Source organism: Peromyscus maniculatus, chromosome 21 (genome assembly GCF_049852395.1).
Source record: "Peromyscus maniculatus bairdii isolate BWxNUB_F1_BW_parent chromosome 21, HU_Pman_BW_mat_3.1, whole genome shotgun sequence".
NCBI lineage: Eukaryota > Metazoa > Chordata > Mammalia > Rodentia > Cricetidae > Peromyscus > Peromyscus maniculatus.
The window spans coordinates 38,483,369-38,503,903 of NC_134872.1; the positions used below are offsets into that span (position 1 = coordinate 38,483,369).

At 38.4% G+C, this 20,535-nt stretch overlaps 1 protein-coding gene across 11 annotated transcripts in view; it reads left to right on the forward strand.

Annotated features, from left to right (window-relative positions):
• Rev1 (REV1 DNA directed polymerase) overlaps positions 1-20,535 on the forward strand; it is a 76,792-nt gene that overhangs the window by 52,409 nt on the left and 3,848 nt on the right. For 8 of the 11 annotated variants that reach the window (XM_076557433.1, XM_076557435.1, XM_076557432.1 and 5 more), the window contains 7 exons: positions 4,031-4,159; positions 6,412-6,566; positions 10,432-10,551; positions 16,017-16,237; positions 17,185-17,357; positions 19,511-19,613; positions 20,280-20,445. In XM_076557433.1, coding sequence (XP_076413548.1) covers positions 4,031-4,159; positions 6,412-6,566; positions 10,432-10,551; positions 16,017-16,237; positions 17,185-17,357; positions 19,511-19,613; positions 20,280-20,445 — 1,067 coding nt within the window. Of the gene's footprint in view, positions 1-3,311; positions 3,389-3,431; positions 3,570-4,030; positions 4,160-6,411; positions 6,567-10,431; positions 10,552-16,016; positions 16,238-17,184; positions 17,358-19,510; positions 19,614-20,279; positions 20,446-20,535 lie in introns of those variants that run through there. The other 3 variants (XM_076557438.1, XM_076557439.1, XM_076557440.1) reach the window with 2 other exon arrangements.

The following is a 20,535-nucleotide window of genomic DNA, read 5'->3' on the forward strand; positions in this document are numbered from 1 at the left end:
ATGTAATTGTCATAAATGAAAATTTTAAAATAATTATAATAGTTATAAAAATAGGAGTAGTAATTACTCATTAGAGAGAAATCTTTTTTTTTCCCTAATTGAACTCAGACACTTGCACCTTTATAAAATAGTGAGCACTCACATAGTGTTGATATATGTTAAAGAATTCAATAATTAATGGGAAAAGATGTTAAATTACTTACATTTTTCAGTATATTCTATATTGTTTGTTTGTGGGGGTGGGTGTCAAGACAGGGTTTATCTGTATACCCTTGGAGCCTGTCCTGGAGCTCTGTAGACCAGACTGACCTCAAACTCAGAGATCCACCTGCCTCTGCTTTTGAGTGCTGGAATTAGAGGCATGTGCCACCACCGCCTGGCAAGTTTGGGGTTATTTAAGGAAGTCTGATCTGAACATTAAATATTTGAACTCAACATAGTGTAATTAGAAGTAGTTTGTTTAAATTCTGGTAATTTTATTAAAATGCTGTTTTACTAAAATAAATTATCCAAACATGCATAAATATAAAGTATGTTCTGTTCTTATCCATTTTATGTTACGTCAAACTTACACTCACTAAATTTACTTTTATCATGAACAAAACTGTGTTTTACTATTGTCAGTTGATAATGTGGCCAAAAAATTGAAACATAACCTTACTAAGGATAATAAAATGAAGGAGGAATGCTTCCTTCATTTATTTATTTATAATTGTTGGTAATTGTTCTTAGCATAGGCAATTCAGAGCTTAGTATAGCGTTTATAAAATGGAAACTTGGCTACTAATACCTAGACAGTTGTGACAATGCCCAGAAGTGCATCCTTGATAGTTGGTAAAGTGAGTACGTGGGCCTTGCCACACTTGCTTTTTAGGGTCTTGATCAACACCAGCTACCTCAGAGATGAGTGCTGGCTGGGAGTCACAAGGTTTTGTCCCAGGTAGGTGTGTTCTCAATCCTGGGAGCTCTGAACTTATTGGCTTCTCTGTTTGGTGGTATATTTGTATTGACATACAGGTGGTGACCACCATGCTGAAGACTAAAATAATAGGGGTTAAAGTTGATGAGCACCAAGTATTTTGTGGCAAGACACCTAAGTGCTAGTTAAAAGGCATGTGTTTATTTCAGATTTGAAAATGAGTTTGAGAACCAAAGCCAAGTAAGCCCACGTCTGTACAGTCACTTTTATTGTCATTTTATAGTTTCTAATTTATCTCCCTTTTTCTAACAAAACTTAATGATTTTATCAGAGAAATGTTGAGATTGGAATGGTAGATAATGGCGATAGTCATTCTAGTCCTATGCATTGATGAGCTTGACATAGACATATAGTGAAGCTACAAAGAATGAAGTGTGACTAGATGGTGAACATCACTTGACAGTGGAATATGTATACAGAGATTACTGTTTGCACTATACAGAATAAGTTATACATGGTGAGAATGTGGATATGCTGAAGAAAATGAGGTTTTTATTCTTAACTTAAACAACAGATATGATGGTGTAAGATGGTAATTCTAACACTTGGGAATTGGAAAGGAGTTCAGTGTCATTTTCTGCTACTTTCAAGGTTGTACATTCTGAAGATTCAAGAATGTACATTCTCTTAAATACACTCCTCAAAAGTAAGAAATAGAATTTTTTAACCTCTTTTCACATGCTTTTATGGGTTTATAATATGTAGTATCAATAGTGATTTGATGCTTTTTTCGTTTTATGTTGTGTAATCCAACTTCCAAGAGTTTTATCTTAGTCAAGCATATTGCAATATGGGGAATGTGTGCTATGTACTTTAAAATGGGATATTAATTCTATTTTGTACCACATATTTACAAGTACACATTTGGTAACTTAGTCTGCATGGATTTTAGTTAGGAGGAACACAAGGATCATTGTGTCAGAGTCACTTCAGGGTTGGTTTGTTTGGTGATAGGGTGTCTTGTATCGCCTAACTGGTCTGGAGCTTTTTCTGGGTCCTGCTTCTGCCACCACTTGAAAGTGATGCAATACTACCCCGCATCATGTCGCCTGGTAGACTTCTTTTGTGATTGTCCTTACTGGTTTATTTTCTCTGAAACAAATCTTAATTTTCTGAATACAGAAAGTGTATGTTTCCTTTAGTTAGGAAAACTTCCTAGGTTTTTGTTGTTGTTGTTGTTGTTCAGAACTTCTTTATGATGTCCAGTGACCTCAAATTTTCCCCTATGATGGGAGATGTAGCTTATTTGGAAGAATGCTTGCCCACCATGCACAAGGCCCTGGGTTAGATCCTTAAACACAGCAAAGACTGGGTGTAGTGGCAGTACCCGCAACACCAGCACTTGAAAAGATGAAGCAGGTGGATTGGAAGTTGCATCCTCAGATACCCATAGAATCGTTCTTCTATGGAAAATTGCTTGAGTACCTAAGTAGAAGTAGCATATTTTTTCTAAGTCATGTCTCTGGAATTTTTTTTTATATAGAGAAATATGAAAAAGGACATTTGTAGGATCATTGTAACATACCTTTAAGACTGTGTTATTGCCTTTAATTTGAATGTTGAACATACATATTTTATAGCTTTATTATCAAAATTTTATCCTTTTTCAAAATTTAGCTTTAGGAAGAAAATATTTCTAATGTTTCTGTATACCTATCTAGACTATTATATTTATACTTCTCCATGTATGGATAAGCATATTGGTTTATTAAGGCCTGCTGACTAATTCACATCAATCTGAGTAGATGCAGGCACACGCTCACAAATATCTTGGGGTCTGTCTGTTTGTGGGACACCCCCAGCACCTTACAGAACACTTGGTGATGTAACTCCACGTTGCTGTTCCAGCTGCTTTTATTGGCGGTCACTGCTTCCTTTCCTATCATTGTTTGTTTTTTACTAGATACTCTGTCCATTTGACACTTGATACTGAAATAGTTTATTGCTTTTGTTTGCATGAAAAAATGCATGTAGTTTTGGATTTGCCTCTGAATTACTTGAGAGGTTTCTTAATTCTTTATAGTTCTCAGTGGTGATCTAAATGTTAGGAGAGTCCCAGACGCCTCTGAGTAGAAGACTGCTTATTTACTTGATCACCCCTGCGTAGTAGCAGAAGACTGTTTATTTACTTGATCTTAGGCAAGAAGCCAAGAAATAATTGTATCTGTTTCTTAAGCAGTCAGACCTCTCACTAAGTCCCTCCTTGGTGAATATTATTGAATGGATGTATGGAATAACCATGATCATTCTATGCAATATTGTGTAATCTGGTGAAACATTGATTTAATTTGCTTGTGTTTTTACTGTGATATTTTTTCTTGATTCTTTACAGAGTGATAAAATGGAATTTTACTAATTATGTAGAATTCCATAATTGTAGTTTTATGCTGAATGCTCCAAATATCAAAGGTAATGTGGGGCATTGAGACACACAATAGATTTAAAATTTACCATTTTCAATTAGGTCTCTCAAAGTTCTGGAACCCTGGCTCCTGCCCAGAGTGATGTCCTACCATACAATGCTGTTGGCATCTCAACCACTGCGGAGCCCCTTGAGGAGCATTGGAATTGGTCAATTGGGAATTGGGTGGTAATAGGATGAGTACATTTTGTCTGTTTGTCACATAGCACTGTTTTGTGTAGTTCTTTTGTTCATATTCTTTGTCTTTGGGGGATGAGCCCTGGCTAAACTGTGCCATGTATTAGGAGAAGAAAACCATTTGACAGCACATTCCTGCTCTGTGGTGGTTGTGATATCACCAGCATATGGCATGCTGGCATCTCTGCAAAGGGGCCAGAGGTCAAGTTTTAGAAGTGTTTAGCTATAGACAAGAGAGATGTCATTTACTCTAGTGAGACAATTGTGTTATTTCTGTTGGGGGGGCAACAGACTTGTAAATTATCCTAATGCCTATTGTTAACCCCTAACGAGAGGGGGAGTTACATGGAAATTGTACATTAGTAGCATGGGGAAGATCAAACATACTTGCTATTTGGTTGTCAGCTTAGACTTCATGATGTAATCTCCACTGTGTTTTCTTTTCTTTTTAGACAATTTGGCATTAAGAATGGGATGTTTTTTGGGTATGCTAAACAGCTGTGTCCTAATCTGCAAGCTGTTCCATATGATTTTCATGCATACAAGGAAGTTGCCCAAGCAATGTATGAAACATTGGCAAGGTATTGTATACAGCCTTCTCCTGTATATTTCTTTTACTTTACTTCTGTGATTTACTATAAAGAGTCCAGTTTTCTTTAGCATTTTGAGAGTCACTGGATTTTTCTCTCTCCTGTGATCTATTTTTCAGCCTGCCAGTTTGATAACTGCCTTTCTTTAGGTAGCTTTAGTAATTGGGAGTTTAGTCTCAAGGAAAAATTTGCGTTGCATCATTGTTCAAGTGCTACTGATTGTGATGTGAAATCTGCTAGTATATAGACATGTTTTTCTTTCCCATGGAACTAGATGGTTCTTGTCTTTTATTACATTTGAATTATAATTTGTTTAAAATTAGAATTCACAGAGTGAGGTGTAATAGTATGCTCCGTATCCCAGAATTTCAATACCAGCCAGTATAATGGAGGGAAACTTCTGTATTGTAACTGAATAAAATTAAAACTGGTGAGCCAATAGCAGAGAGGCATTTAAAACTCTTTTTTCATCTTAAAATTTTTAAGCATGCCAAAAAATTAGTTTTTATAAAAGTGAATCGCTGGTGATTGTTTTATAGTGGTTGATTAGTTAGCTTGAGGAATGGAGGTAAATGATTCTTTTCCAGTGTAGGTTTTTAAATATTAAGGCAGTATTTAAAAAAATTAAAATTATTTAGTAGCTTATACACGCTCTAAAGCCAGTCATGTAGTTTTTGTGTAAAGGGTTAGAAGAGGTGGTGCTCACAACTACTTAACTCTGTAAATTGAAAAGTTTTAAGTGATGTAAATTACCGATTCAGACCTGCTCTAGTAAAAATGTAAGGGTATTGGTCTAAGAGCTATGTTGACATTCTAGGACATATCTTCACTTGCCTCTATCTTCACTTCTGCGCCCCCCCCCCTTTTATTGAAAATAGATTCTTTTCTCATGCTATATATCCTGTTTACATTTTCCCCTCCTTCTGCAAGCCCAGTTCCTCCTCACCTCCACTCCCCACTGGATCCACTCCCCTTCCATTTCTCATGAAAAGAATAGGCTTCTAGGAGATAACAAACATAACAAAATAAAATATAATAAGATAAACAAGAACCATTGCATTAAAGTTGCATAAGGCAAACCAACACTAGGAAAAGAACCGAAGAGCAGGCACAAGGATCAAAGACCCACTTGTTTATACACTTGGGAATCCCATAAAAGTACTAAGCTGGAAGATATTTATGCAGAGGCCCTGGTGCAGACCCATGTAGGGCTGCCTTTTTGTTTGTTAAAAGCTTTATTCTGAATACCATTAACCAATAAGTGCACGTAGCTGCTTGATTCTACTAGTATCACCAAGAGAAACAATGTCTAGTCCCTGCTCTTACTAGTGAAGCTATCTTACTAGTGAAGAAAAAAGTATACAAGGAAGGATTTGTTACCCTGTCATCAGTCACAGCTATTCTTAATGCAGATGCAGCAGTTCTGACATTACCATGTCACAGCTGTGTTAAATGCTGTTCAAAAGCTGAGGGCATTGATAGCATCCAAAGGAGGGCTGGAATAGGGTAATAGAGTTGCTGCTGTGTTCTCAGTTCCACATCCTGGAGGAGATGAACTAAGGGAGAGCCAAGGCCTATTACACTTTCAATGTGTGAACACTTTTTAGTGGCATATTTTTTTCCTCGGGGAAAAAAGTCATTGTCATTATTTTAAAAAACTACAAAATCCTTTGTTACATTTTTAGCAGAAGTATCATTTCTTTATTGAATGAGTAGATTTTGATATGGTTTATAACCTACCAAAAGGTGTGTATCAACAAGTGGATCGAGACATTACTTGTGAGGCCTCTTTAGCTGTCTCTGCTCTGATTCTGTTTCATAGTTCCTTTGTCCTGTAGCATCTCAGGGATTTAATAGATATTAGAGATGAACAGCAGTTGTTGAACTGATGTATGTAAACTTCTGTTCATAAAGGTCTCTGATTAGCCATGTTCCAATTTTTCTTAGATATTTTGATAGTTGTGATCCATTTTCCATTTTGTAGCTATTTGTGTGTACAAAAGTATTTTCAATACAATCATTTTGGCTGTAATCGTTTTGGTATGGAATTAGAACACTAACTTTGTAGTCACAAGGTAAATAACTAAATAATGGCACTTTGGATGGGTTATTTAAGATTAGAAGTTTGTTTTTGTTGTTCCTTTTCAGTATTTAAAAATAAATGCCTTGTCTGTTTTGTAACATTTAATGTCTCCCAGAGCAGGCCATAGGTATGATTCATTGCCTTTGCTTTGTATTGATAGCTACACACACAGCATTGAAGCTGTCAGTTGTGATGAAGCCCTGGTAGACATCGCTGACATCCTTGCAGAGACTAAACTTACTCCTGATGAATTTGCAACTGCCCTCCGAATGGAAATCAAAGACAAGACTAAATGTGCTGCCTCTGTTGGAATTGGTTAGTATTTGGCTTGCATGTACTTGTATCCTCTCAAAGTTTGGAATCCATAATACTCCCTAATTTAAAGGACTTGTAATAACTTACTGCATGTTGCAGAAGTGGTCTTTCCCCTTTTAGCATTGCTTACAGCTGTGCAATAAGATAAAAATGTTGGAAATGCAAGTAAATTGTTAGTGGTAGAATATTGTTCCAGTAATGGAATCAGAATAATTCTTGTTCTTCAAAAACAGAGAAAGTTAGATTAAATTTCAATTCTTGTTTTCCTCAAATTTGAACAGGAACTATACTTTAAAAACAAGTTTACGGCATGGAACTTGAAGTTCATCGTTAGTCTTTTTTTTTGCTTCCCTGGTATCACAGTGTTCTTTGCGGTTCCAGGCTCTTCCTGGTCTTCTCTCTGTTTGGTTTATTCTGCTGTTGCACCATCTGTCCTCCTTATGGTGACTTGATGCTGTAACATTTAGAATTGGAAAGCATAGGCTTTCTGTGCCACCTTTTCCTACCTATCCCAGCCTACTCAAAACTGTTTACCAGGAAACCCTTTTGTCTTGCCATGCTCTCAAGTAGATAGCTTCACACTCTGTCCTGCAGGCTTAAAAGGTAGTAATAAAACTTTCTAAACATGCTGTTCTTGTTTCCAGCCTATTCCAACATTCTCATTCATAAACCCTCATTCTTGTCTTGAACCAATGGGATTTAGATTGGTAACTCAGTGGCATCATAGATAGGTTAATACTACATTCATTGGAGAGCTGGAAGCCAGGTGTGATGACACCCTGTTATCCCGGCACGTCAGAGGCTGAGGTAGGGGGAAGTACAGACCAGCCTGAATTCAGATGAGACTGTCTCAGAATGGGGGTTTGGGAGAGAAGGGCCAGTGACTTCGACTTCTGGAGATGAGGACGAACATGCTGCTGAAGCTGCCCTGGGAACTACTGGGACGGTCACGAAGCATAAGGATGAAAAGCTTTGGAAAACTGGGCCAGAACTCTAAGATTTCTGTGGGAAAGGCATTGCACTGAAGGGATTGTCTTACTTCCTTGGTACCAAGCACTGAGATGATTTAAGAGAGACAGTGTACTAACTTGGGGTATTAGGTTGTTTGTTTGTTTTTTTTTTTAATTGCTGTGGTAAAAGTAAGGCAGCTTACAGAAGAGTGTACTCTGAGCTTCTAGATGGTTAGGGGTCCATACTGGAACAGCAGGACACCAGGCGGCAGAAGTGGCAGCTGGAAGCTGAGAGCTAGGGCTTACATCTAGAACCACAAAGAGGAAGCAGAGAGAATGAACTAGACCTGAGACCTGTGACATGCTTCCTTCAACTAGGCCACACCTTGTATGCCACATGTTCAAATGCCTGAGACTGGTGTGCATCTCATTGAAACCATCACACTTGGTGTGTGAGATTTTGATGAGGGTGTGGTTCAGGATGCCTGTATGCATATGAGAGATTTGCGTCCCTGTAAGTGTCTTTGAAAATTAGGTTGTAGCAGGAATCTTAAAAGTTCTTATTGATAAAATCAAACCCGAGGCGAGTTATTGGGGTCCATGCTGGTAGATCAGAGAGACAGAATAAGCCACAGCTATCTCACCTTGCCAATTCCTCAGCTGGTCCTGTTTCCCCAGACTGGAAGTTTCTGCGTCCTCATCCCAATGGCTCTCAGCTGAACTGCTGCTCAAAAGCCTGAATGCTTAACCAGCCAAATCTTAACCAGCCAAATGCCTCTAGTTTCTGGTCCTCACGCCTTATATATCTTTCTACTTTCTACTACCACACCCTTGGATTAAAGGCTGGCTTTCTGGGATTAAAGGTGTGTGTCACCATGCTTGGCTATTTCCAATGTGGCCTTGAACTCACAGAGATCCAGAGGGATTTCTATCTCTGGAATGCTAGGATTAAAGGCGTGTGCTATCACTGACTAACTAGTGGCTTGTCTGTTCTCTGACCCCAGGTAAGTTTATTAAGGTACACAATATTTTGGTGAACACAATACCACCACATTAGGTAGCCCAAAAGGTACTTTTCATCTCACTCAAACAGTATTTTTTTAAATTAGAAATATTCTGTGTTTACTCCTTTGACAGTTTTCATACAATAATGCAGTGTATCTTGATCATACCCACTACCAGGGTATCTTGATCATACCCACTCCCATCTTCATGTCCTGTTTTCTTTGTTTTTAATGATCTACTGATTCTATGTACATGCACTCATGCACATGGTTGTGGGACCATCCACCTGAGTGTGGACATCCTATCAGCATCTCAAACTCCTGGGAAAATAAAATTACTTCCCCTTAACCACCAGTAGTTTCTCAACGAGAGGTGGGACCGTCCGTTTTGGAATTTTGACTGAGTAGGTAGGTTTTAAGAGAGTAACCATAGCCACTGTGAATTCTTGAGTGCATTGTGTCTTGTCACTTGCAAAAGATAGCATTTCTCAACACTCCTCCCTGGTCTCCAGCTCTTAAATCCCCCTTTTCCAGGATGTTCCCAAGGCCTTGGGGTGGATGGTAGTGGCGCTCCAGATGTCCCATGTAGGGCTAAACACTCAGTAGTCACTTATTCTTGGTACTTTTGACTACTTAAGTCTCTTCATTCACTGCTGCACACTCTAGAAAGAAACTTCCTGGTTTAACCAAGGTTGAGAGTAGCACACATAATTCATGGGCATAAACATAAATATTTGTGACAGGTAATTTGACAGCATGGCCATTTAGCAAAACAATACTAGTCTTACACCACCCTGGTCTGAGGCCTACCTATCTATGGGACTTAGATTTAGAATTCTGTCCAGTGGAGCAGGCTTCACATGTGATCAGAGAGCAGTATTTGACCCCTGTAACAGTCATTCCCAATATTGCACTAAGTGAGTACATCTTCCAGCAATATTTTTAAGATGTGAAACATGATAGGATACTGAAATTAAAAACAGATGAATGCGTTGGCACTGTTCGTATACAGGTACTGTCTGGCCTGCCTTTCACTCCCTCTGTTGGCCTACAGGTTCCTTCCTATCAGCCTTTTTTTCCCTACCAACCTCTCGACTTCAGTGTCAGACACAGTTTTAATTTTTTGTTTTTAATCATACTTACTTCTAATCTACAAGTGATAGTGTAAGTATATTTTCAGTTTAAGAATGGGACTAAACCTAAAATTCTGTCTCTGTCATTAACATGGCCAGGGACCGTGTTGATGTCCGTGGCCCAATGTTACCACTGAGGGCCATGCAGTTATCCTTGGGGATGTCTGGTCTGTACCATTATATGAAGCCATGTTGATGTCCGCGCACCATGCTACCACCACAGTTTTCATTGCTGGCCTTCACCTGCATTTTGAAGACCTTAAAAGCCCTCTCTAACATCAGTGTTCTGATTTGGGGGCTTTGTTACTATTGTCTGTTTACCTGTTTTCTCCACATAACATGGATCCTGGGGTTAGGGAATTTAACTGGTTTTTATTTTGACTTGGTTTTCTCCAAATCTACCACACTTTTGAATGGGAGGGGATTTGAGACAGTATCTCAGACTGTGGCTTCAGATTCATAGCTAACAGGCTACTTAAACCTCCTGAGTATTATTTACATGAGAAACCACACCCAGCTTAACCCCTCCCCCTGCAAGATCAGGGCTGTTTTCTCTGTTCTTCATCAGGAAGACATTGGAATAATACTTGGTTTAAAATAAAGAAAAATCTCTATCCAGTAACCATATTGGCCGTATTCTGGGATATTAAATGAAACTGAATTAGTTTTCATCATTTTAAGATGCTGTAAATGACACAATCTACATGTGTCTCGTTATGAAATTTTAAGAACTAGTTATGGATATTTCTTGAACATTTTTTCCCTTTCAATTTCATAGGTTCTAATATTCTTCTCGCTAGAATGGCAACTAGAAAAGCAAAGCCAGATGGGCAGTACCACCTGCAACCAGATGAAGTAGATGACTTCATCAGAGGGCAGCTCGTTACCAACCTACCAGGTGAGTACAAATCTTTGACTAAGCATTTGCCTATGAGAGATTACAAGACATTTATAAGTCCTTTTCATGCCTTCGTTTTTGTTTTTATGGGGCTATTTGTTTTCAGGGAGGGTTTTGATACATGACTTGAGATTGCCTCAGACTATCTGGATCATCCTGCCTCAGCACCCAAGTGCTAGAATGACACACATATGCTACCATGCTCAACTTTCTTTGTCTCTTTTTAAATATTATGGGTCATGAAAAAGAAAACAAAGTACTACGTTGAACATGCTATCAATTGATTTATTACATGTTAGTTTTTCACCTAGTGGATTCTCCTTTACAGATTTCTCACTGATGTAACTAAGTTGGTAGGCGGCCACCTTAGCATGCCAGAAACCCCGGATTCCATCCCCAGCACCACATTCATAAAGCCACTTGTTAGCACAGAGACCTAGAATCCATGCATTCCGGGGTGGAAGCTGGGAGACCGAAGTACAGTATCTTGAGGCTCACCCAGCACTTGACTACCCTGGGCAAAAGCAAACAATCAGTGACAAGGATTTCTTAAGTTTTAACAACATCAAGGATTCTGCAAAATAGTTTTAAAGGAAATATGAAGTTAACTTATTATGTCTGTGTTTGCTCATGTATGTGCCCTGGTGTATAGAGGTAAGAGGACAACTTTGGGAAACCAATTCTCTCCAACTATGGGTTCTAGGGATTAAACTCAGGTCATCAGGTGTGTCAGGCAAGGGCTTTACCCAAGTGAACCATCATCCCACCAGCCCAGCTTTCATTTTTTAACTCATAATCCAAATACTATATTTCTAAGCTGAAAACCACGGTTTAGAAATGCATTCATCTATTTATGTGAGATGATGGTTCGAAAATGCAAACGGGAATTGAGTGGTAGAGCACTCAACAGGTGTGGGACACCTTGGCTTTAGTTCTTAGCATTCATTTTAAAGACTGATTTTTATTCTCGACATTTTTTATTGTCTATGGGAATATGTACTTGCAAGTGCCATTGCCCTAGGCCATAGGTCTTTGAGTTCCCTGCAGCTGCAGTTACAGGTACTTGTAAGCTTGGGTACTGGGAACCAAACTCAGGTCTTCTCCAAGAGCAGTAAGTGCTCTTAACTTTGTGCTGTCTCTCTAGTCCCACCTAGCACTGGTTTTAAAAATGAAAAATTCCAGGAGAGAAAAAGCCACTTGGGCATAGTGACATATGTTTGTAATATTAGCACCTGGGAGTTTGAGGCAGGAGGATTAGGAATTCAAATCCAGCCTGGGCTGCGTGAGCCCATGTCTCAACAAAACAAAAAAGAAGCATGAAGAAGAACATTAAAAATATAATCTCCCTGAGCATGATGGCACACGCCTTCAACCCTAGCACTTGGGAGGCAGAGGCAGGTGGATCTCTGTGAGTTCAAGGCCAGCCTGGTCTACAGAGTTCCAAGACAGTTAAGACTACACAGAGAATTCTGTCACCTTTGTAAACTTTTGTATATATTTTTTTAGATTTAAAAATTTTATTTGCAGGAAGATGTTAGAGATGGAGACCAGTGATAGAGATGTATGTATAAAAGTAGCCTTAGTAGAATTTTCATGTGTATATTTTTTTTTTTTTTTTTTTTTTTTTTTTTTTGGTTTTTCGAGACAGGGTTTCTCTGTGTTCTCTGTGTAGCTTTGCGCCTTTCCTGGGACTCACTTGGTAGTCCAGGCTGGCCTCGAACTCACAGAGATCCGCCTGGCTCTGCCTCCCGAGTTCTGGGATTAAAGGCGTGCGCCACCACCGCCCGGCTCATGTGTGTATTTTAAGCCTAATGAAAATGTATATGAACTACCTTAGAAATTTGTTATGTCAAACTTTAAATGACTCAATGCCACTTTATGATGGACTAGTTTTAAAACCTTACTATAGCCCTCATAAATAACTTAAAAAGTATGTACTACTGTTATAAGTGTGTGGTCTATTTCTGATGTTCAGTTTGAGATTAAATTTCAATAGTAATTAGCTTTATTAATCAAATAGCAAATTACCTTATTAGCACAATTTAAACAGGTGTAATAGCACATTTTATAGTTTGTAGTTTGAGCAAGTATATTAAAAGCTGTGTATAAATTTCATGCCTTAATGGCCATCTGTGAGGTTATATATCCTGACCTGTCCTCAGAGCATTATATTTTTTTATTGAGATCCAAAAACATAGGGTCCTCAAGATTGGCTTCCTGTTTAGTTCCTTACCACTCAAAATGGACCATGTGTTTTGACTCCTATTAAATCCTCAAATTTTGTTGGACAGTGATGCTCATGCCTTTAATCCCAACACTTGGGAGGCAGGAACAGATGAATCTCTGAGTTCAAGGCCAGCTTGGTCTACATAATGAGTTCCAGGACAGCCAGGGCTATCCTGAGAAACCCTGTCTTGAAAAACCAATAATTATAATAATAATCCCCCAAATTTGAATTGACTTAAATATTTTTGGCATGTTTATACTCAGTCTTCTGCACGTCATCCCTGGCATTTTTACTCATCTTTTCCCAAAGTATGTTTGAAAGAACACAAAGCATTCTTTGGGAGGCAGAGTGTGTGAGTGTATGTGCCCAAACATGTGGAGGCCAGAGAAATATGTGAAGTATCTTAAAACTATAGCTCTCTGTCTTTTATTTTATCTTATTTTTTAAGATAGTCTCTCACTGAATCTGAAAAACCAGTTTGGCTAGGCTAGCTAGCCAGTGAGCTCCCGAGATCCATCTGTCTTCCTCCCGCCTTTCTACAGTCTGGGGTTACAGTAATGCAGGTCCATGCTTAGGTTTTAAGATTTATGTGTGATATCTTGCCTGCATGTTTGTATGTACCACTTGCATAACTGTGGAGATGAGAAAAGGCATTGAGTTCCCCGGAATGGGAATTGTGGACGTGTAATCTGCCTTGTGGGTGCTGGAAACCAAACCCCAGTCCTCTTGCAAGATCAACAAGTACCCTTGCCTGCTGAGCCTTTGCTTCAGCCCTGTGCCCCCTTTTTAAAGAGGATATATATATATATATATGAATGAACTGGGTTTGAGGGCCTCATACATTAGAAATTCTGAACATTATAATAAAGAATCCTATTTAATTTGCTGAAGGCAAGTAATTTCCCAGTGATGTTTGTGGTGAATATAGTACCTATTTCCATCTTGTGGCTTACACTTTCAGGAAAACTTGCTCTCCAGTTGATAATTAGGATAAATTTATTGATAACACCCTAGCCTCTCTTCAGCCCTGGGCACTCATTAATTGTGTACTTAGCACATAACATGTTCTGTAGACTAGGAAACAGCTTTAGAGTAGATGGAAGCAGTAAAAGGACAACATTGATTTTAGGGACTTCACAAGATGATGATTATGTGTTTTGTGAACAAAATATATTACTTAATTCAAGGTAGTTATCCAGTGAAAGAAAAGATTATCCCTAATAAGTAGTTCGATATTAAGCACTGTTGGATCTTTACAAAGCTATAACCCTGTAGGCATAATCTTCAGTTAGGGACCTTGTACACAAGGTCAGGGCTGGGGTTTGTGCGTCCAGTTTGTGACTTCCCACTCTGCACAACCATTAGCTGTTCAGAAAGATCTACAACCTTACGTTTACAGTTGACAGATTATGTTAGGTTCCTCATTTGGCTTGGCCATATTTCTTGTACACTGAAACCTTTAGCAAGTGCCTACTGGATTAGACAGCACAGGTACAAGCATTTCTATCACCATTGACATTTCATCGAACACACCGAACATAGAGGACAAAGACTGTTCTTTGGCATTTTCCCCCCTGTATCAAGTGGACCACTGAGATCTGGCTGTGTGGCTAGGGATCATTATCCATTTTTAATATGGTTCCCCTTGAGGCCAGGTGCAGATCAAGACCCAGCTACTTGACTAGGAGCTTCTATAGCTTTTCTCTGTAGATTCTAAGCCAGCATATTTATTGCCTTTATATCTTTTCTTCCTTTTTGGTTGCCTGTGCTGTAGTTAGGCCCTGAGCCCTGTTTACTTTCTCCATACAGGTATCCTGTTTCCTTATGAATTCCTTATGAATTCTGAGGCACATTGCATTGAATCGGGAACCATTTTGTCCTGTCTTGAAGTTTGATTATTCCCTTCCCGCCTCCACTACAGGACCATTTTATTCTACCATAATAGCTTTCCATAAAGAGCAGCTTTTCTTCCTCAGACAATGATTTCCTTAGATTAGATTGATTATGCTTAATTTGGTAATGTTTTCCCACCCCATCTTGTTCAGATATGCACAGTGCAGGGTTAGTGTTGACTCTTGCTTGCCCTTTGTTCTGACTTGGACTGTAAATGGCACAAGTGGGAGCCAGCATCCTTCCCACTAGGATATAGATCAGCGATCTCAACGTGTGGATCACTACCCCTTGGACAAACCTCTATTTCCAGAAATATTTACATTACAATTCATAAGAGTAGCAAAAATCACAGTTAGGAAGTAGCAACGAAATAATTTTATGGTTGGGGGTCATTACATCATGAAGAACTGTATTAGGAAGGTTGAGAACCACTGATAAAGATTTTCATGGTTTAAACTTGTCTGACCTACTTCCATGCTGAAGATGCTTTTAAAGTTTATTAACTCCTGATCTGCATCCTATTTTACTGTCTCCAAGGGTTCTCTTGGCAGAGCATGGGCTGGGGTTCTTCTTGCCACTGGAAACCACTCAGGATAGAAGAAAAAGTTATATAACTACATTGAGCAAAAGATAGTAGCAGACTTTGCTCTTTTTTGATAACATACAAAAAGCACAGAGACGCATGGTTTTCACTGCTAGCAACTGTGGTAAAGTCATTTCAGTAAGAATTATAGTTTACTTGAGTTACTCTCAACTGCTTTCTCAAATTTGTGCTTCCTTTTAACATCTTTTTTTGGATGTGATGTAGGGCAGCAGAGCTCATCAGTGTTCTGGGTAGCACTGAAACTTTGTATACATTGTATGGGAGGCCGTGGAGACTGCTGTACTCTGGCCCAGTTGTAGAAAGAACTAATGTCACCTCTTTAAGGTGGTTAAGTTAGCTTTTGATCAAAGAGATGGGTCTCCTTCCTTTACTACACTACCATTCCTTGCTGAGCAGCTCTAGTCCCCATGGTTCCACTTTTGTTCCTTGTGATATATGGGCTTATATCGTCAGTTCCATTCTAGTTCCAGTCCAGAGTGAATGTGGCGAAACCATCATGGATATTGGCAATCATCATAATACAGTCCTACCATGTGCTAGATAGTATTTGTGTCTGTGCTACAGATTCAGACAATAAATCCTTAAACAAGAGTGTACTTACTCATTGATTTGTGGGTAAGATAGTAACCTTGGAATTATTCATAAAATTATTTTTTATATAAAACTTAAAGTTTTTGCATACATAAGAATGACCAAAATGGTAATAGTTTGCACCAACTGTGTATGTATTCCTTTTCCTAGGAGTTGGACGTTCAATGGAATCTAAGCTAGCATCTTTGGGAATTAAAACTTGTGGAGATTTGCAGTGTATGACCATGGCAAAACTCCAGAAAGAATTTGGCCCCAAAACAGGTCAGATGTTATATAGATTCTGCCGTGGTTTGGATGATAGACCAGTCAGAACAGAGAAGGAAAGGAAGTCTGTGTCAGCTGAGATCAACTATGGAATAAGATTCACCCAGGTAATATGTCTTTACATACTCCTGTTTCTAACCTCTAAAGATTTTGATGATTGAAATAAATATTAAAACTAGTATATCCCTAAATAAAAAACCTAGGTCTTTGCCTGGTGGTGGCAGTGCATGCCTATACCCTGTCTGGAAAAACCAGGGAGTGGAAAAAAAAATCTAGGTTTTAAGGAAAGATACAAAATATATTGTTTTGGGGGTCAAAAGCAATTTGAATTGTAATAATTGTCATTACCAATGAAGAGGAAAGGGCCATACAAGTTTTAAATTTTATTTTAAATTATACTTAAAAATAGGTCTCATTTACCTCATTTTCCATGCCCCTAGTGTAGTGGTTCTCAACCTTCCTAATGCTGTGACCCTTTAATACAGTTCCTTATGTCCCCCAACCATAGAATTATTTTTGTTGCTACTTCATTATAATTTTGCTACTCTTAGGAATCGCAATGTAAATATCTGTGCTTTCCATTGGTCTTAGGAAACCTATTGCTCTAGATGGTGGTAGTATATAGATGGACTAGTGTTTGCTTTCCTTAAGAATACACATTTGGATTTGGGTATGTCTCTGGAATTTAGTTTTGTACACACTGCACATCAAGAAGATTTGAAATCTGACAAGTGTGTGTTCTTCTGAACTATCATGAAGGATTCTGACATAGTGTAAGAATTCATATTTTATCAGAAAACTTAAGAATTGCAACAGGTCAGTGATAGCATAAAAGAGCAAGAAAGGAAATGCTGTAAAGAGTACTCAGTACATTGAAAACATGAGCATTTATATTAGCATACATCTCAAGGTGTGTGCACAATGTTTCTTTTAAATAAATGCTTAAGATAGGGAAATAAGATATTCAATGTTCAGAGCTGAGCTACTTGAGAACTATTAAGGAAAGTAATATGGAAGTGGGTTTTTTTTCCCCTCCATCTTTGTCTTTTGGTAGCCAAAAGAGGCAGAAGCTTTCCTTCTGAGTCTTTCAGAAGAAATTCAAAGACGACTTGAAACTGCTGGCATGAAAGGCAAACGTCTTACTCTGAAAATAATGGTACGGAAGCCAGGGGCCCCTGTAGAAACTGCAAAATTTGGAGGCCATGGAATTTGTGATAACATTGCCAGGTAAGCTTTATCTTTATGCAAGTTATTATAATTCATACAAAATAAAATCAGTAGTAGTTTTAGTAAAAACTTACTAGTCCTTATGTTAAAGGTCCCTTGACTTAGGTTTAATACCTATGAAAGAATACTGAAAGCTATGGGATGGATACTTTTCGTTTGTTTATTTTCTCGAGACAGGTTTCCCTGTGTAGTTTTGGTGCCTGTCCTGGATCTCGCTCTGCAGACCAGGCTGGCCTGAACTCACAGAGATCTGTCTAGCTCTGCCTCCCGAGTGCTGGGATTAATGGATACATTTTAAAGAAAAGATTTAGTTTACAGTTCCTGGAGATTCAAGAGGCTGGCACTATTTTGAACCCTCTGTTAGCCAGTGGCATTACAGTGGCAGGAATGTAGGCCAGACAAGTCATAAGATGAAACAGGAAACTAGACAGGTCTCAAGGTCAAGGCTTGCTCTGTATAACAACCTGTCAAGTACTCATGACATGAGTTATTTCCTAGAGCAGTGTTCCTCTAAATCATTGCCACCATACTGTGTATCAATTTTCCAACATAACTGAACAGACCACATCCAGATTACATCCATATGTGCCTGGCTCCTTTTAGAATCTCCAGGCTGTAGGTGGGAAAATGCTATACATTAGCAAGCCAAGGTGACTGATGTGGTTTGTCAAAGATTGAGAATTTCCCAGATCTCTATGAGTAAATCACTCATTTAAGCAGCATTTCTCTTTGTGAAATGAGCAATCAGAATTATCTCTGAAAACGGGTGGAAAGCATTTATTTAAAATCCTGACTTGATGTGTACATCACTTAATGCTAGGGTTCATGTGAGGTCTGTGACCATCATGAAATCACTTTCTAAAGTGCACATTCTATTCAACAAACTGAAGTTCATCTAACAAACCAAAGTGGTAACATTTTTAAGAGTTTTTAGTCAAACAAGTTGCTTATTGTGATCTTATAAAATCTCAAATACAGAGTCAGGTCATTGAAAGCATTATGTACTGTGGAAACAGGCAAAGTCAACAACATAACTTATAAAGTGTTGAAATATGTATATATTTCATATGGAAATTAAATGCAATGATAATAGACATTTCTGTATGAAACTGGTTCTTAAGCATTGGTTTTTGTGGGCGGACAGGCAGGATGCAATAACCAGGTCCAGTTTGGAGTCTGTTTCTCAGATGAACTGGGAGTGGTGTGATATTGTAATTTTGTTTGCAATGGGCCACTGTGCTCATGCAAGAGAATCCCCATTGGCACTAAAGATGTTAGGATGAGTTAAAACCATTGCTACCCCATAACAGACCTGCAAGGTTCCTTACAGGCTTTTATGCTAGACTATAATAGTGCTTGTCATAGTAGCTACATACATTTTCTTTATGCATTTATAAAAGCTCTTAGAGAAAGTAGCATTGGAGTATATTTAAATGCCAGAAATATTCAGTGGCTTTCCTTTCAATATAATGGAGAGTCAAAAACCCCAGAGGCTTGGAGAGATGGTTCAGTAGTTAAGAATATATTTTTTTGTGTGTGTGTGTGTGTTTCCCAAATTATGTACGTGTGTGTATATGCACACATGCCTGGCCAGAAGAGGGTGTCAACATTCCCTGGGACTGGAGTTTCATGTCATTGTGAATTGACTAATCTAGGTGCTGGGAACTGAACTCCAGTCCTTTACAGAAGTAAGTGTTCTTAATCATTGAGGCATTTCTTCAGCCACAAATAATTTTTAAAAATAAAACAGTTGATTCATTTCTTCTGAGAATATTATTTGTACCTCGGTATCATCTTTTAAAATAAATTTCCCTTGGAATCCAACTTTTCTGGCTACCTACCATGCAGTCTGTTTTAATTACAACACTTTTGGTTGATCAAGTCTCCATGACATGTTTATTGTTCTATATAATATTTTCTATACTTGTGGATGGTTTTACTGGCTCATAGTAAGGGCAATTATTCATTCTTTGTAGCTTTTAGGCTGGCCTCAAACTCAGATATTCACCTGCCTCTGCCTCCCAAGTACTGGTATTAAAGGCATGCACCACCACCTGGCTATTCATTCATTTTTCATTTTTATAAACTTATGAACTTTTTGCAATCTTTTATTGAATGTACGTTGTTTAGGAAAGTAATTCTAATACTTACAGGACTGTAACTCTGGACCAGGCAACAGACAGTGCAAAAGTAATTGGAAAGGCTACTCTAAACATGTTTCATATGATGAAGCTAAATATATCGGATATGAGAGGGGTAAGTATCACATTGAAGCTTTCTTCCTGTAGTGTGAAGCCTGGGCTTCATGGTGCATTGCAGGCATATGTGCAGATCTATATAGCTTCTTGTGTGCTGTCCAAGGGGAGAGAGAACTTCCCATCAAGCCCGGTTATCTTAGTTTTGAGAGGTTAGCTAGGCAAGCACCTTTATCACTTATCTATTGCCCTAGCTTTATAAAGTTACTATTGTAGGGAGAGATTGAACCTTATTAAATAAGTACATTGTTGTACCACTCAGCTACACCCAGCCTGTCAATTTGAATGACAGATCCTATTTAAACCCTCAGCTGGGGCTCCTGAGATAACTCAGCAGATACATAAACTTTGTCACCAAGCCCAGCTTGTCCTGTGGTTTCCACCTCATACTGTACCAGAAAACCTGTGGAATACTGGAATCCACTTGTTGGGATATTCTATTTTTAAATGTCTTACCATGTTAGGAAAGAATCAAATACTCTCAGGATAAAGAAAAGCTAAATAGCTCATGCACAAGGTTTGTGGGATAACTCATAAATAAGCTGATGGTTTGCATAGTTTCATTCACTCCTTTACTCTAGAAACAGATTAAGATTAAGAATTTTTTAGTTGAATTCTTATTTTCACTTTTGTTTATTTACAAACATTCTCTTTATTTTTGTTCTAGGTTGGGATTCAAGTGAATCAGTTGGTTCCTACTAATGCAAATCCTTCCACATGTTTAAGTCGCCCATCAGTTCAATCAAGCCTCTACCCTGGTAGATCACATTCTGTCCATGATCTCTTACAAGTTCAGAAAGCTAAGAAACCCACAGCAGAGGAACACAAGGAAGGTGAGTAGACATCAGTATGCTGATGCTCATTTCAGTCCCATTTTAAATCACCCCCTCTTTTTAACAAGTTAAACACATTCTAAATTATGA